General features: G+C 40.0%; 1 protein-coding gene across 1 annotated transcript in view; it reads right to left on the minus strand.

The window, feature by feature from the left end:
* LOC126161317 (acetyl-CoA acetyltransferase, mitochondrial) overlaps nt 1-18,076 on the minus strand; it is a 115,747-nt gene that overhangs the window by 45,410 nt on the left and 52,261 nt on the right. The window contains exon 3 of the mRNA XM_049917068.1: nt 10,940-11,054. Coding sequence (XP_049773025.1) covers nt 10,940-11,054 — 115 coding nt within the window. The remainder of the gene's footprint in view (nt 1-10,939; nt 11,055-18,076) is intronic.

An 18,076-nucleotide genomic window follows, 5' to 3' on the forward strand; every position in this document is an offset into this window, starting at 1 on the left:
AAGAATTTAGCTACATCCGTGAACGGAAGGTCGACAGGGCCTAGATGTAGGGAAGGCAGAGGAAGCTCCGTACGATGCCACAAATTTACACAGGCGGTCATACTGGGAGAAAAGTGGAAACCGGTTCCGATGCTCCATGAGTGGAGGTGATCAAGACATCCTTGAAGACATTGTTCAAGAAGGCTGGTCTGTTGAGAGCTGTAGTAGATCACAAAATCATCGACAAACCAGGAGCCCACGACATCGAGAAGGAGACAATCCGCAATTGGATTTATGGTGATGGAAACATTACAACACTTGGTACGGAGCCCTGGGGCAACCTGTTTTCTTGGGAGAAAGTACATGAGAGAATAGTGTTCACCCGCACCTGAAATGTGTGCTCTGTCATAAATTCACGAATAAAAAGGGGTAGCCGACCTCGAAAGCTCCAAGAGAACAGTGTGCGGAGGATGTCTGTCCTCCAACACATATCGTATGCTCTCTCCATATCAAAAAATATTGCTACCGTTTGGCATTTCCTGAGAAAATGGTTCATGATATAAGTGAAGAGAGCAACACGATGGTCAACTGCAGAACGATGCTTTCGGAAACCGCATTGGGCAAGTGTTAAAAGGTTTCGGGACTTCAGCCACCTGGAGCAAATCGGAGGTGCAAGGTATTGAACATTCTGCGACTGTAAGAATAACTTCTGTAACATGAGAGACTTGATCGTCGACACTAGGAAAGTGACTGTCATCGAATGTCACTAGAGAGGAGAAAAGTGTCCAATCGGCTTGGGAAAACTTCAAGTGTCTTGGGCGCATAGCTGGCAGTTGTGGCTGTAATTGAAGGACACATGGAAAATGGTCACTTGATTGTGTATCAGCAAGAGCAAACCATTCAAAGTGCCGAGCTAGCCGAACAGTACCGACAGATAGGTCCAAATGAGAGAAATTTGTCGTGGAGGCAAACAAAAATGTAGGTTCCCCAGTGTTGAGGCAAAAAAGATCTGCTTGATGGAAGAGGTCAATCAATAGAGAGCCATGCGGACAAGGACGGGGAGATCCCCAAAGCAGATGGTGGGCATTGAAGTCCCCAACCAGCAAATAGGGGGGTGGGAGCTGACCAAGGATATGAAGGAGATCAGCTCTTGCCATCAGTGTGGACAATGGAATGTAGACAGTAAAAATAGAGAAGGTGTATCCAGAAAGGGAAAGACAGACAGCAACAGCTTGGAAGGAACTATTTAAAGGGACTGGGTGATAATGGACAGTATCATGGAAAATAATCATAAGTCCCCCATATGCTGGAGTGCCATCAACAGAGGGGAGATCAAACTGGACTGACTGGAAATGAGGGAAAACATGCCATGGCGGAGGAGGAGAGGAACTTTGTTTCTTATGAGCCTTCTTGGAAACAGAATGTTGAGATGAGGGAGGAATCAATGGTTGTGAAGTCGGGATACATAAAAAATCTTCGTGAGTAGGCTCTTTTTTGGAAGTCTGGGCGTCTGATTTCGGGGCTCGTGATTTAGCAGGAGCCAATGACGGGTGAGCCATAAAGTGAGCAGGTAATGGTGCGGAGGTTGAATGGGCCATCTTTGAACTGGCCGATCTGACGACCATGGCACTAAAGGTGAGATCACAAGTCTGCGTGTCTGCCTCCTTAGTAGGCCGAGGAGATGCAAGAACAGTGCTATATTTACCTGCTGGGGGCACAGTGGGCTTTTGACTGGCGAATAACTTATGAGCAGCAAATGCAGACACCTTTTCCTTCACTCAGATTTCCTGAATAATTCGTTCATCTTTGAAAATAGGGCAGTCTCTAGAGGAAAGCGGCGCGGTCACCCATACAGTTGATGCAATGAGGGGATGGAGGTGGCCAATCACCCTCACAGGTATCCCTGCCACATGTAACGCAATTGGCCGGATTGGAACACAACTGGCTGGTATGATTAAACCGTTGACACTGATATCAACATGTAGCGTTGGGAATGTAAGGGCGAAATGAAATTATATCATATCCTGCTTTAATGTTCGATGGAAGTTGAACTCTGTCAAACGTCAAGAAGAGAGTATGGGTTGGTACCAATTCCTTGTCAACCCTTTTCATGACTCAATGCACAGCCGTTATGCCCTGGTCAGAGAGGTAGTTTTGAATTTCCTCATTGGATGATCCGTCAAGTGAGTGTGTATAAACAACCCCATGTGATGAATTTAAAGTGTGGTGTGATTCCACCTGGACAGGGAAAGTGTGTAGCAGTGGAGTTCACAGCAATTTTTGTGCCTGGAGGGCACAAGATGCCATTTCTTAATCGGGAACAAGACTTTTCAGGACCTGCAATTGTGTCGATACCTTTCTGAATAATGAAAGAATTGACTGTGGAGAAGTCTTGACCTTCGTCAGGCCAAGAAACAACTAGGAAATGTGGCACTGTTGGGAACATTGTCTGTGGCTGAGACTCATCTTTCACTTGTGAGCGGAAGTTGTAGATGTAGAGGAAACCAATGCGGAAGTATCCCCCATGATTAATGGCGTCTCTGATGGTGCACTCCTTCCTCGTGGGGAGCATCTCTGAGGGCACTCCTGGCTTAGGTGATTGTTCACACCTCCCGAGAAACGGACAGAGGGACCAATCGGCAGGTTCAGAAAGTACGAGCTTGGGTAATCACCCCTCCCTGGATCTGGCCTTTACTAGGGGGTAGTACGTGTCCTACCTGTCAACCCGGGATGGGGAATTATGCATTACCCCGTCACTGGCTACGCGTGGGAACGTGTGGGTCGGCCTTCAGACAAGGACAGGGAGGAAAGGAAGAGAAAGGGAGGAACAAATAAAAAGGAAAGAAGCGAGGTCTCTAACGCTGCAGTGGAGAAGAGGGTAAAGAGAAGAGGCAAGGAAAAGAGTAGAACAAATGGAGGAGAGACTGTCCAGCAAAGAGAGCAAAGAAGAGAAACTATTATGTCTTACAAGCATCCATCTCTGGACGTAGGCACGAAACATACTCCCGAAGAGGGAGAAGGAAGGGAAGAGATGGGGAGGGGAAGGGGGGGGGGGGTAGGATGTGTAAAGTAAGGTATGGAGCCCAGAAAGGCAAGAGCCGCACTAGCTCAGGGTCCCGTGATCACCATGCAAATATCCACAAAAGAGCAGGACCCCGTGGGGAAGGGGGGGGGACAATTTGAAACTGCCTTCAGTTTTTAGAACAGTGTACTTCATTGTCGATGGAAACATCCTCATGGCTGTGACTAAACCATTTTCTGATAGTATCTTTTCTTAATGTAGCACTAGTCCACCAACAAATACAAGAGGGCATCTGTGAAGCTTGGAAAATAGGGAGACATATTGACAGAATTTAAACTGTGAGCATGGATTGTGAGCAACAGTTCGAAAGCTCAGTTGGCAGGAGAAGATGGGTCCACATGCCAGTCCAGTGCAAAGTTTTAAGTTGCCAGTTAACTTTCATTTCTGCTTAGTTTAAAATATGAAAATGCAAAAGTAACTGCATTACCTTCAATTTTGACAGCTTTTGCTTCTATCTATCTATTTTGTGGAGATGGATATGGGATTTGCTGAAGACCCAAATGAGTTTGTCTGCAAACCACTCTCGAGGCAGAACAGTGCTCCATCGAAACAAAGCTACAAAAATCCACCAAAACCGTCTTGAAACTATGATGTTCATGTTAACATATAAAATGCATTGTATTACGAAGTTATAAAGTTTCACTGAACTGCATTAACTGGATTTTATTAGTATGACAGGGTGTATACGTGGACAAGGAAAAAAAATTCCCGGATTTTTCCCGGATTTCCCGGTTAAAAATACACTTTCTCCCGGATGAAAACACACTTTTTCCGTGCTATTAAGTGACAGGTTTTTTTTTTTTTGCATCAGTAAGTACGCTGTATATTTTCGTATCACGAAAGTATAAATTCGAATCCCACCAAACACCGCATGTTACTTTCCGAACCATGTAATCGAGATTACGATACGCTTTTGTAAGCGAGTCATTGCTCATGTCACGTGATCCCGCCAGCCGATGACAGCGGATATTCAGAGCGTAGGACACGTGATGTAGTCCGCTAATAGCAACATCACTGTTAAGTAGCGCGGATACACAAACAGGAAAAGTTAATGTTTTAAATTAATATACATAGTGTTGCTACAAGAAAAGCAAAGCTTTCACGTACAACATTGGTCTCTAAGGTTAATAAGCTGCAACAGAAACTAAGCTTTCACATATAATGTTGATTTTTCTTGCCCGTGTTACACTTTAAGATACATCACACAAATGTGCCAGTAAAATTTTTAGCTGAGTCCAGTGACTTGTTCTCAAATTTTTCCACAAATAAATTAGCTACCGCAGAGGAGCGAGAGCTTCCCGTAGCACTACACCAATTTGCTCATAATAACGACACGATTGTCTGATCTGGGCTCTAAATACTTCTAATCGCTCGTCATCAAATGCTCTGTGATTTAAGGAATTCATCGCACATTCTCACACATAGTTCCACTTGCGAAAGAGGAAATTTGCTTTGAAAGTAACGTTTCTCAAACAGCCATTCGCAATATTTTCCCGCGACCTGTTAGAAATAGGTTCGTTTCAGCAGTCGTCAGAGAGTGCCAGGTAAGAGGCGCCACCGCGCTTTGGCAGCTACGATGACGCAGGAAGCCCGTATGTTCGTATGTGTAAAACATTAAAAGATCTTACGTTATGTCATAAAAGAAAAGAGGCCGAAATATCGGTGTCTAATGCTGCGTAAGTTGTTAATACAAATACTACCCATGACTGGTGTGGTGTCTCAAATATGATTACGTTTATTTTGTCGCTGTCTGCTAGATAAAACAAAATAGGTCTTTCTAACACTGCAGAAATTGTAACACATACGAAATAAACGAGACTGTTTTTGCACAAATGGTCATTTTTATAACACGACAGAATATAATTCACGAAGACCAACATAAAATGACTATTAGGCCTACTACAAGCAAATAGTTTAATGTTAGAAAATAGTTTCACATTTCATTCATACGCCCCAGTTTCTCGAGCATGAGATCGAAAAGTAGTAGTACGAGATTTTTACTTAAATTTGGAATCGTCATATTCTTCCCTAATTGGTGTGATGTCCCCGTTCCTCGTTCTAACAAACAATCTTGTCATGACTATAGTTCAATTCTTTTATCTTGGCGGCTCGCGCATGCCCGCCTAGACGCGGGAGATTGCTGCGTTGCCAGTTGCACATGACGCACGCGCCAAGAGAAGCAGCGCCATAGTATAGCATAGTTCGCAAGCTTACGTTTAGGGGGGAGCGCGCAGTTCATGAAGTAAAGCCACTACGGCCGCAGTAACCCTTTCGCTGCTACAAAGACGTGCTCCCTGCATTCCGCGCTGTGGGCGATTTTGTCACTGCACTGCTCGCCTGTGCAGACACATTTGTGTTCCAACTGCTTTGACACTCTTATCAATCGATTCCACAAAAACTATTTGGCCCAAAAATTAGATTTTACACATCTTCTTGACTGATACCTTCCCCCCATAAATGACTTAATTTTGTTTCGATGTTCAACGCAGTTATTATGCAGCATTAAATACAGTAAACCATTGCACGAAATTTTGAAGAGTTTGCAGAGGTTAAGTCCATAGAGTATACTTTCCGGATGGTCGATTTTAGTTGCCACAATGTTGAGAATGAAATGTGGACAAGATACCTATATACTTCATTTAATTTAAGTACCACATAAGTGTCGTATGTAATATTGAGAAATATTCCACCTTTCGCGACTGTAACGAAAGTTTTACTTACACTGGGCACGTTTGGCTTTATTTTAAAGCTCTTCAATCAATCAAAAGGAAGTAGACAAAATACATTAAACAAAACTGTGGACTTACAAAAACATTAGGACTTGAATATACCGTCTGTCAGTGAAGTGCTCAGAGCTATGTCAAATATAATTTTGTGTGTGGCACACACAAACAGCATTTATTTGCTAAAACACTGATGAGCCGACACAAACGTTGAATATTGTGCTACCGCAGCACAAAACTACGAAAGGTGACTTGGCAATGGAGGACACAAAATACAGTCCTCTTATGATGCTTCAAAAGAGAGAAACGCGTCTGGTCTAAATAAGTCGCTTATTACAGTTGCAGAAGAGGGATATATTTCAATACCATTGGTAAAACTGCGACTGTGGAACAAAAACAAGAAATAGAACATGAATACCATTGTGTATGTGCCATAGCTTTCACCGATGGAAGTGCTTTAAAATAAAGCCAAACGCGCCCTGGGTAAATAAAACTTTTATTACAGTCGCGAAAGACGGAATATTTCTCAATATTACATACGACACCTATGTGGTACTTAAATTAAATGAGATATTGTTATACAGTAAATATTATATGAAATTTAGGTATCTTGTCCACATTTCATTCTCAACATTGTGGCAACTAAAATCGACCACACGGAAAGTATACGCTATGGACTTTTACCTCTGCAAACTCTTCAAAATTTCGTGCAATGGTTTACTACATTTAATGCTGCACATCAAAACAAAATTAAGTCATTTATGGGGGGAAGGTATCAGTCAAGAAGACGTGTAAAAATCAAATTTTTTGGCCAAATAGTTTTTGTGAAATCGAATGATAAGTGTGTCAAAGCAGTGGGAACACCATGTGTCTGCACAGGCGAGAAGTGCAGTGATGACAAAATCGCGCACAGCGCGGAATGCTTGGAGCACGTGTCTGCAGCAGCGAAAAAGTTGATGAAGAGGCAAAGCACTAGAAATTTCATTAAAACGAATAAAATTCGTGAAGTAAGGCACTCCAATATTGTTTTAAAATAAAGAAAATATTAAGCACCGCACAAGGTTTGAACTCATAACCTTCCGATCGGCAGCCCAACACCTTAGCCTTTCCGCTACCGCAGCTCATTGTACAGTGTAACTCCATAAGAACTCTAACACTCACGCAACTACTTATAAACACTGTTGGTATGACTATGAATTACTCACGCTTCGTCGAAGTACAATAGGAAATAAACAATTACCGCTGTTCTTTATTGCGAAAAAGCAGTTCGTGAGATTGAAACAAACACCTTTCCTTGCTATCGCTTGAATTAGGAGTCTTATTGCTTGTTTGGTTTAATTAATTAATAGAATATGAAGCAGTTGGTATAAAGAATGCTTTTTCCAAACTTTCTATAAATGAAAATCTGCTATCAAGACATTGCTTTTGTTCTATTACTTTATTTATGACTGAACGTTTCTAAAACTGAAGACACTCGTCCGTGCTCTGCACTGCAGTCGAGATCTGGCAACGTCGTTCTCTGTTCATTGGCTGACTGTGTTTTTTGACGTCAGATGCGCAGAACGAACCTAAACTCGGCCGCCAAGATATATGACGCGCACTATAACTCTGGAACTATTCCTGCCTTTGTCAAAATTTAGTCGCTGGTTAACTTCACTAACCCTGCCAGAATCACCGGTTTAGTTATCCCTGATTATTCTCCGGTTAGGCGTTGTTATGTTCGTACAAACCACTTTCCGCCCTACTTCCAGAATAGAAGTTAATCGGCTGCTAGAAGGGGGCTGTACAACTGGCCCTTACAAGTGGAGCGATCTGGCCAAAAATTTTCTGACAAAATTTCATTTTCTTGGATACACCGAGAAGATAATACGTAATCTTTCTTACCTGTTAGTCGTTTATTTCCACTCTGGTAGTCTGACTCTATGGATTTCGCTAGTAATTATAGCACAGCTGATCATTCCAAGCCCAATCAACCACGTAATCAGACAGCGGTTGGCGTTCACTCGTTCGGCTTTACTCTGCTCAGCTCGTATAACCCGGTCCCCTTTTGCTTGCAGGAAAGTTTATTTCTAGATGCGACGATGATTCCCCTGACAGACATCACGTACACTAGGCACGCATTCAAAAATTAATTTATGATTCATTCAGAAATCAACTTACAGAGTGCGTTCAAAAACCAAGAGGGATGCGATTCAAAATCATGAGTAATCGGTAGACCAACGTGCGCTGGATGCTAGGCTCTTTGTGAAACGATTTTTTTTCTTCTCAAGAATATGAATTTGGCGCCCCCTCCACCCCCGTAATTGTCATTCGGGTCAGATACATCGGTTTGCCCCGCCACTCAACTGCGCATGCGCATGAGCCCGCTCGTAACTCCTATAACGAATCTAGTTAAACCGTTGTGACGTCACTCTCATCGGAGACATTTTGTTGTTATAAAGCATTGCATAGTCTTCCTAACACCTTTGACACATTTTGTTGTTGGCAAACGTTTGTATGAGCACTGTGTTTTGTTGTTGTATATGGCACATTTCCTTTGCAATTTATGTTTTATTTTCATTTTTTTTTTCTCGTTCACGTTTTATTGTTGTAGTATTATTCTGCAGTAGCAGGATAGAGTAATATCCTTTATTAGAGCATCGATTCTTACCAGTCAATATTGCAAAAATTTAACTGAAACCTAAAATAATGAAAAATTCCCGGAATTCTAAAAAATTCCCGGATTTTTCCCGGATCTCCCGGTTGTCCCGGGTCGTATACACCCTGTATGAGGGTAATCCCAAAAGTAAGGTCTCCTTTTTTTTATATAAGTACATAGACATGTTTATTTCTACAATGGTTTACATCAGTTTACAGCTTGAACATTTAGCTATTTTCACCATTTCTGTTGATGCATTTTTGTAGACACTGAGGCAGTTTTTCTACGCCCATGTTATACCAGCTCACCGCCATGCTGTTCAGAAAGTTATGAACCTCTTCTTTCACCTCGTTGTCAGAGCTGAATCGCTTTCTGGCCAAATGTTCTTTTAACCTAGGGAACAGGTGATACTCACTGGGTGCCAAGTCAGGACTATAGGGTGGGTAGGTGATTATGTTCCACTGAAACTGCTGCAGGTGAGCAACGGTTTGCTGAGCGATGTGTGGGCGAGCGTTGTCATGGAGAATAAATACACCCTTGCTCAATATTCCTCTTCTCCAGATCTGAATTGCCCATCTGAGTCTTTTCAGAGACTCAGAGTACCTGTCAGCATTAAATGTGGTCCCAGCAATTCAGCTCCGATGACGAGGTGAAAGAAGAGGTTCATAACTTTCTGAACAGCATGGCGGCGAGCTGGTATGACATGGGCATACAAAAACTGCCACAGAGTCTACAAAAATGCATCAACAGAAATGCTGATTATGTAGAAAAATAGCTAAATAGTCAAGCTGTAAACTGGTGTAAACCATTGTAGAAATAAACAGGTCTATGTACTTATAAAGAAATAGGAGACCTTACTTTTAGGATTACCCTCGTACTAACGGTTTCAGCTGTAGGCCATCATCTGGTACAAAAATTGCTTAAAACATTTCATTTGTCATGAATATTTAAACACAAAGCATTGAATATTTTAATCCACATGAAACACATAATAAAAAACTCATTGATAGTATTTACAAGTGCAGCTATCATCCTATTCGTATGAGACAACAATGTGGTTCATGTGGATTAAAATATTAAATGCTTTGTGTTTCAATATTGATGACAAATAAATGTGTTAAGTGAGTTTTATACCAGATGATTGCTTATGACAGAAACCAATAGAACTAACAAAATTGAGCTAATGCAGTTCAGTGTTACGAGTTTTTTGAAACATATATCGACTGCCAAAAATTGCTGGAAAAGAAACATACATAAAGTTCCAGTCTTCAATTAAAAAAATATTTTGCACCATACACTACAGCACTATGTAACACACTAAAACATTGGTACATAATGTTAGGAGAAATTCCTGATAGGAGAAATTCCTGACCTATGTTGTGCATGGCAGTAGAAGTTGGAAACCTCATACTGCAAGAAATGGCAAGAGAGAATAAACACAATGGTGTAACTGAATGGGATGAACTTTGAACCATACGTGGAAACCAAAAATGTATTGAAACATGACAGACAGACATACTGTAAGGGCACACTGTGAATGAACTCAAAATTTGTGAAAGGATTACAATACATGATTGCACATGCAACATTAAATGAGGTAGAATATTCTAGTTGTCCAACTCTCAACTTAGCAGCCTGAACTTTTTGATGCGAGGTTGTATAAAAAAATGTGTTTTGGGTGGGCTTTGCTGACAATGTTGGAGCAATCAATTTGTCAACAATAATGTAGTGCAAGTTCACAATAATTTGTAATAATGGACCGCTGGTCATAGTGGTATGGAACCTATAAAAAGAAACACTTGTTCTAATTTACAATACATAAAATCAGGTGTAATACATAGAATTATGACATGTATTCTTAAAATATTTGAAAATACACACAAATTTATCCACTGACGTATTATGTCCAGTGCTTTAAAACCATTGCATAATCATGTACATATAAGCCTAAACAATATTACTATTTTCAGTTTAAAACTACAAATGATGAATTTTCCCTTGAAAAACTGGGCAGCGTGCCTGTGAGGTCCCTGACAGCCTCAGGCTCATAGCATGTGCCCTATGGATGAACTGCCTCCAGGTGCAAATCACATGATGGGAGGTTTATCAGGAATATGTCGAGTCATCTGCATAATGATATTTAGAGACTGGCTGCAGCATTCGGGGGCTTCAAGTCATCATAAAATCTCCAACAAAGACATCATGTACAGCTCCGCAACTATATTTATTTGTGTATTGTCATGCACCTAATTTGTGGTACACCTCCTTTAGTGAATGCATAATTCTTCATTAAGTTTCTAGTCCCAAGTGTGATCATAATGTGGCATGTTCCACAATCCTAGTTATTACTTGGAACCAAATAACAGCATCAACATTTTTATTTTTGATCAAAACCAAAAATATTGAAAATAAAAGAACAACTGATCATGTTACTCAATTTTTTTTCTTGAACTATTCACAAACTTTAGCATTCAGCCAAAACACAGACTATGTTCTGTTCAAGAATTTACACCATACCTGCAAACAAAGCAGCTTGCCTTGCTGGAGCCTGGCCAACTCCCCCTTGGCAAACATTCCCCATGAAAACTTCTTTCACTTCGTCCTTTTGAATTCCAGCTCTCTCTATTGCAGCCTGTAAGATAGTAGGGCTATATAATGAACTGTAAATAAAAGTAGTACATTATACAACAACTTACATGTGAGAAGTTAATTGTTTTTGCAATTAAACTGTGGCCAAATCAATATAGATACAGCTATCGTTTTAAACCACTATGTTATCAACAGCTGTAGATCTACTCTCGCAATTATGAAATAATTGCTTAAACATGTTCTGAGAGTTCTTCACACTTTCTTAATCTTTCATATCAATGCACATTACAACAATCTTAAATAAGACATTAAGTGTAGGTCACATTTTCTCAAAGGGAGCGAAATGTCAAAACATTATAAATGAATGCAGGAAACATGAAACCAAAGTATAGAAACTACTAAAACATGCTACAAAAATATTTAATATTAGGCCCTTGGGATCATGCAAAAGGACAACAAAGTTCAAATGACCAGGATATGCAACAGTTTTGAAAGGCCAACTTATGGTACCACATGTGAGAGTAAAGGTACACACTTGACAAGAACACACTACATACAAGTAGCAGTAGTAAGGGCAATGGAGAGGGTCAGTAAATAAGTGAAAAAGATGACAAAGAGTTAGGAAATAAGATAAATAAACAGATTAAAATAAATGAAGGTTACTAGAGAAGATATTTGACTCGAGGGAAGGTTGAATAAGGTAACGTGACAGAGAAAGGAAATAGAAACAGGAACACTGTGGAAACAGGGAATCTGCTAAACCATAAACGAACAGGGGAATGAACTGAAATGTACAGGAAAAAGAAGAAGACAACAGCTACAGCAATTTATATAAATATGAGAGACATGCAAGAATAAACAGAGCCACAGTACAGTGTCAAAGATATTCATGCAGAAATTACAGTAAAAAAGAGAAAGTGGGAAGCAGATAAACATGAAAATAACCGAACAAAATACTAGTTTTTGGAAATGGTATTTTCTGATAAGAAAGAGGAAAAGGAATGAGTATAAAAGTAACCCAAATCACTGGGTCGAGTGAGACTGCAGAGCAGGCTGATAAGGAAACTAACAACATTATGATGCTCGAAAACTCAACCAGTTGAAAGTGGTAGAGAGTGCATCAAACAAGTCAGAGATGAGGGAAGGACACACATAGTAGAGTATAGGAGCACCAGAGGCTAGCAACACAGAAAAAGGAATGGAAATGTAGACAGTACAAAACCTCTTGTGAGGTTTTTCTAGTTTTCTCCTCCATCAGAAACTTGCCCAAATGGCAGATAGGGGAATGCTTTCCAGATATGGGTGGTACTAAGGAGATGAAATACTTGGGTAAACCTTAAATAAACTAGCCTACAGTTAGGCAATAGCACTAACGATACTGACTACAGGAGGAGACAAAGTATGTGCAGCAACAAAATGAAGACAGACAAGGGAAGACAGCAACCATCAACCTGGCTGCCTTACTGTGGTGCGCAAAGCAAGGAGAAGGTACCTCATAACCAGCTCAATGCAGAAAACCACCTTTGTCTGTCATGTAGTCTTCTGGTACTAAAGTTCTTGGAGGTAAAATAGTACTCCATTTGTATCTCCAAGTGGAGTGTGTCTCAGAGGTGGGTTAATGACACATAGTAACTAAGATAAGAACACAATTAAATAAAAGAAGCTATTTAAATATGACAACATAACCATCATCTGGATACAATTATGATGAAACACAAGAAGTGAATGAACAACTTCAATACAGTAAAACATGCTTTTTACACTTTTCTGCAGAATGTCTCAAAAAAGAGTAAAATACAGGAAAGTGTGAAATAAAGGAAAGCATAGGAAACACAACAAGTTGTAGATTTCATGCCTACTGTTCTCTGTTTATGAAGAGTTGTGAACTCAAGTGTTTTAGTAAATATTGTGTTACAGATTTTATAATGCTCATCAACACATCCCACATTGGAAGATGAATATCTTTGTAACGTAGTTTCGCAAAAGACTTTTGCTTCCATGTTTTATTTACACCTCTGGACATGATCGGAATGAAGAGGGAATCTTCCTGCGTGCAAGCATTTGTGTGTGTCAGCACTCAGCCAGTACCTGTGCGATTATCATGAAGGCAGCAGCTGAGTGCTAAAACACACACACACACACACACACACACACACACACACACACACACACACATATATACACACAAATGCATGTTCCTTTCTTCATCACTTTCATCATATTGTGTTCATCATTAAGGCTGTGACTCAGGATACTTTCCCACCATTCCAAACACTGTGACCCTATATAGTACTGGTGGCTCTGACCCAACACAATGACAGTGAATATCTCACTTACCGTGCTAGTGCTACATTACATGATCAATAATGCATTTTCTGCTTTGTTCTAAGACTGACTGAGCAAGAGGACAATGCATTTTTGCAGAAATCTACATGAAAATCAATGTTAAAAAATAACTTATAATGCAGGAAATGTTGTAACATGGAATCATTAATGACAAGAAAGCATTGTATAGAGAGAATAGGACTTCTGTTGAAACCGACAAATATGGACATGAAAAGTGGGAAAACATAAAATGCAGGAATGTGAAAACAGGATTTTTCTATATGCGGAATACAGAGAGAATTTCATTTAATGGGTGTCTCATAAGAGACATACAAGAAGCCGAAGTGGCAAGAAGGTACAGGAGCCATATACGAGAGAGGACAAAGACAACTTGACTCCTGCACAGAGAAACAGCTGGTGCCCACAAAAACATTATTTTAGAACCATCCAAGAACACATTATACATCACCAAAACCAGAGGATACAGGGCACTATCAAATTGATTACATTATTGTCAATAAGAAACAAAGAAATCAAATTAAACAAAGTAAATCTTACCCTGTAACTGATATGTGCAGCAATCTTAATCTAACAGCAATGCAGTATAAACTGCAACTGAAAATAAATTGGAGATTCAAAGTAAAAACTGAGAGAAGGGTAACAGATATATTAATAATATTGAGTACCACAGAAAACTACAGAAATTCAGTGAAAGTACTCCTCAAAGATAACATAGGTCAAACTACAAACCACTCTTGGAAAAATCTAAAAAAAATTGAAGTGGCAACAAAGGGCACAATATGTCTCTTGCAAAATTTACCCAGGAAACCATGGATAAATGATCACAAAATCTGCAGGAAATGTATGAAAACTACAAAAAGGAAATGCAGTAAAGGAACACAACCAGATAAGAAATCATTTCGGAAAATGAAAACACAATAATTCAGTCCTCTCCAAAGAGGGAAGGATTCTTCTAGAAAAAGAGGATGTAGCTAACAGATGAGAATAATATATTGAGGTGTACAATGAGCCGCATCCAGAAAATAAGTTTCCTTATTTTTTAAAACAATATAGTTACATGAAAAACTTCAGGTACAGCAATATTTGAGCTATTTTTCGATATAGTCACCAAAATAATTGAGATACTTGTCATATCATCCTCTGTCGTGTACGTCATAGAAGTCTACCACCTGTGAATGAAACCAGAATGTGGCAATTGCCTTCAGATCATCACCATTGTCAAAATGCTGGCCGGAGGATTGGAATTTCTTGAAGTGCAAGAAAAGATGGGAATCGCTGGGAGCAACATCAAGATTGTATGCTGGATGATCAAACAGCTCCCAGCCAAACTTCTGCAAAACATCTGATGCACGCCAAGCCATATGGGGATGAGCATTGTCATGGAGCAGCGCAATACCTGCAGTAATCACTTCACACCTCTTGGCATGCTGCAGTTTATGCATTGTTTCACAGTAACACTCAGCATTCACTGTTTCACCTCTGGACATGAAGTCAATAAGCAGAATACCCTTCATGTACCAGAATGCTGTGGACATCACTTTCTGCATCGACACAGTCTGTTTGAATTTCATCTTGACCAGAGATCCACTTTCATGCCAATGCATTGACTGCTGTTTGGTTTCCAGGGTCAAGTGAGAAATTCCTGTCTCATTGCTTGTGATGGTCCTGTCAAGGAATGCAACTGCTGCAGAAATGTCAGTGCTGCTCCAAAGCATTTCGTTTCGTGCTCGGCTGTTAGGTTTTTCGGCACCCAATTTCTTGGACAGCATGTGCACAGTGGCAGTTTTGTGCAACAAGGATCATGATATCTGCAGAAAATTGCTGCTGAGCTCTGTAGTCATGAAGTGACGTTTCTCCAAGATGTGCCACCACACTAGCTCGGCTATGTGATCATTGATGATGGACAGTCACCCACTGCGCTCTTCATCAATGACACTTTGACAACCTTTGGAAAAAAGCCTACACCAGTGATGCAGCATCTGTTAGCTCATGATGTAGACCTGACGGAGCTGACAATTTCGATAAGTGCTCTGTTTCATGCATTAGGGAACTCCATCACCGGTCGAACCTGGCAGGTGGCAGGAGAATGAATAAGGGACAACATTTCAGAGCACTGCTGCTGCAGTACTGTCACCGGGCAGGACCTGCCCAATGGCCATTTGATTGTTACATCATAGATCTGCTGCACATGCAAAATTTTCCCAGCTAAATACTTCTACTTTATAGGAAACAACATTGGGGAAACTTACTTTCTGGATGTGTCTTGTACAAGCCAGAACAATTAAGTGAAACAGAAGAAGGAAATAAAGTACAAAAAATGAAAATGGGGCCTGAAATTGCAAAAGAAGAATTTTTTAAAAAGTACTAAATAACAGTTGATATAGGGCTCATTCACTGATATATATGAAACTATTATTACCCCAGAAGACTTTAGGAGAAGTATCATAATAAAGATTCCAAAGAAAAACATAATAGCCACATGGAAAGGTCACAGGACTTTGAGCATAACAAGAATAATACACAGACGTATTAAAAACAATACTGAAGCCAATGTAGCAGAAGATAAATTTGGCTTCCAAGAAGGTAGAGTCACAAGAGAAGCTGTCCTGTCTTTGCAGTATAACTGAAGAAAGCTTTAGGGTCAACATAAGAATTTACACAGCTACTCAGAAAAGCATCCAACATTGTCAACTGGAACAAACTAATGGAAATTCTAAATATGATTACACAAGAATGTAGAGGCAGAAGAACAAGTAAAATACTATACAAAGAAAAAATAGCAACAGTAAAGATGATAAGTATACAAAAAGAAGCTAGAATTCTTACAGGCATTAGACACTGAAGCAATCTGTGCTCATCCCTATTCAGCATCTACATAGGACATGCAGTAAATGACTGCAAATACTACTGTACAAGCATCAGAAAAAAAAATGGATAAAGAATACAGATGCTTAGATTGTAGATGACATAGCTGTGGTAGCTCCAGATGAAAGATATGCCCAAAACGTTTTTTGGACACAGTACTAAGGAATGAGTACAAAGTGGGGAAAAAAAAAAAAAAAAAAAAAAAAAAAAAAAAAAAAAAATTACTCATGTGCTCCAAGGAACTGGAAGAAAGAAACATCACAATTAGAGAAAATAAAATAAGAAACAAACAAGATCACATAAATATTTAAGAACTAAGATAAATGCAGATGGAAGAACCACAGAAGACATAAAACAAAAAATTAGTGGAGCAAAACCATCAACCCAATAGTACTGCAAATAACTGGAGAAGAAAGGTAATTTATGAGAACAATATAGCAAAGACGACACAAATAGATTTGCCAAGAAAGGTACAATCAATTCCTTGTAAAAAGTTCCAGAAGGAACATTACAAGGGAAGATAGCCTGAGAAAAACCACAACTGGTAGTTTTAAAACAAGTTATGCCTAATGCAGGAGTCTCTAATAATGCAGAAATGTAGAAATTAGCTTCTAATAGCTCCGTAGTGGTTGTGCAGCAGTGTGTAGTAGCATGCAGGATGTAAAGTATTTACACTTCCGCTGACATTGCTTTATGCTTTGCCTTTTGATAATTTTTCCATTATTGATCTTGTTGTTACTGAATTCTTGGACTGCAATGTACACAATAAAGTTTATTCAACCTGAACTGCAACATTTTGGTGATACTGACATGATCTTACATGCTAATCGATGTAATCTCAGGTGACAACTGACATCAACTGACGTGATATCTGTTCCATTCTGAACATCAAGAGCAAACCAACCACACCAGCTGTGCCACACGCTATCCTTGTACTACATCACTAACTTGTTTTGAACATGAAGCACCAGTCTACTGTGCCAGCCATGTCACGCACCACATGCCGTCTGCATACTGAGTGGTAGCATTGTCAAACTCAATACTGTCCATCAACATGCCCCCCCGAATGCTTTGATTAACTGAGTCATTATTAATCCAATGCCTTTCTGGCAACAAAACACAGTTCAATGTTTCATGCAGCTTTTTGTGCTCACCAGTAACACGGTTGACGAAACCAAGTATGGCTATATTGTCACTGTGATAAAATGAAGATATGACTATCAAGGTGCAAGATATTCTGACCTCACCTACGATCACTGACCAATATATGACTCTTATGAATGTCCTGACCACTCACTTTTCACAATCTGAGGCAAAGTATCTTGACATGTTGCTGCGAACAGATTAGTTATGAGACCTCACTCCCTCGCAGCTGTTGTGCCGGTTACGGATAGCAATAAGCAATGCCATTAATGAGGACATCCTGAGAAACATCTGGTTGTCACATCTCTCTCCAGACACACACAATATTCTCACAGTATGTGCTGGAGATCTACAGGTGCTAGTGCAAACCTCAGATTGCATAGCAGAGATGTACCCATCCTCAGTGGTAGTAGCTGTTGGCTCACAGTCAGTCGCTGTTATTACATCAATAGAGGCACAGCACAAGTTTCTGCACTACAAACACAGCATTCCAATCGCTGACAGCAGTGACACCACTCATCAACGAAACACAGCTGATCACATTTGTCAACAAAAGTTTTATGGTACCACAGGTGGTTTGGTTCTCAAGCACAGAAATTCAGTCCTTTGAGTGAAATAAGAAATGCAGTAGAAAGTCAGTAATGACACCAACTGGCTTTCTGATCAGCAGTCGTCAACTGTTAATCAAAATGGCTCTGAGCACTATGGGAC

This window comes from Schistocerca cancellata, chromosome 2, assembly GCF_023864275.1.
Source record: "Schistocerca cancellata isolate TAMUIC-IGC-003103 chromosome 2, iqSchCanc2.1, whole genome shotgun sequence".
In the NCBI taxonomy this organism is placed as follows: domain Eukaryota; kingdom Metazoa; phylum Arthropoda; class Insecta; order Orthoptera; family Acrididae; genus Schistocerca; species Schistocerca cancellata.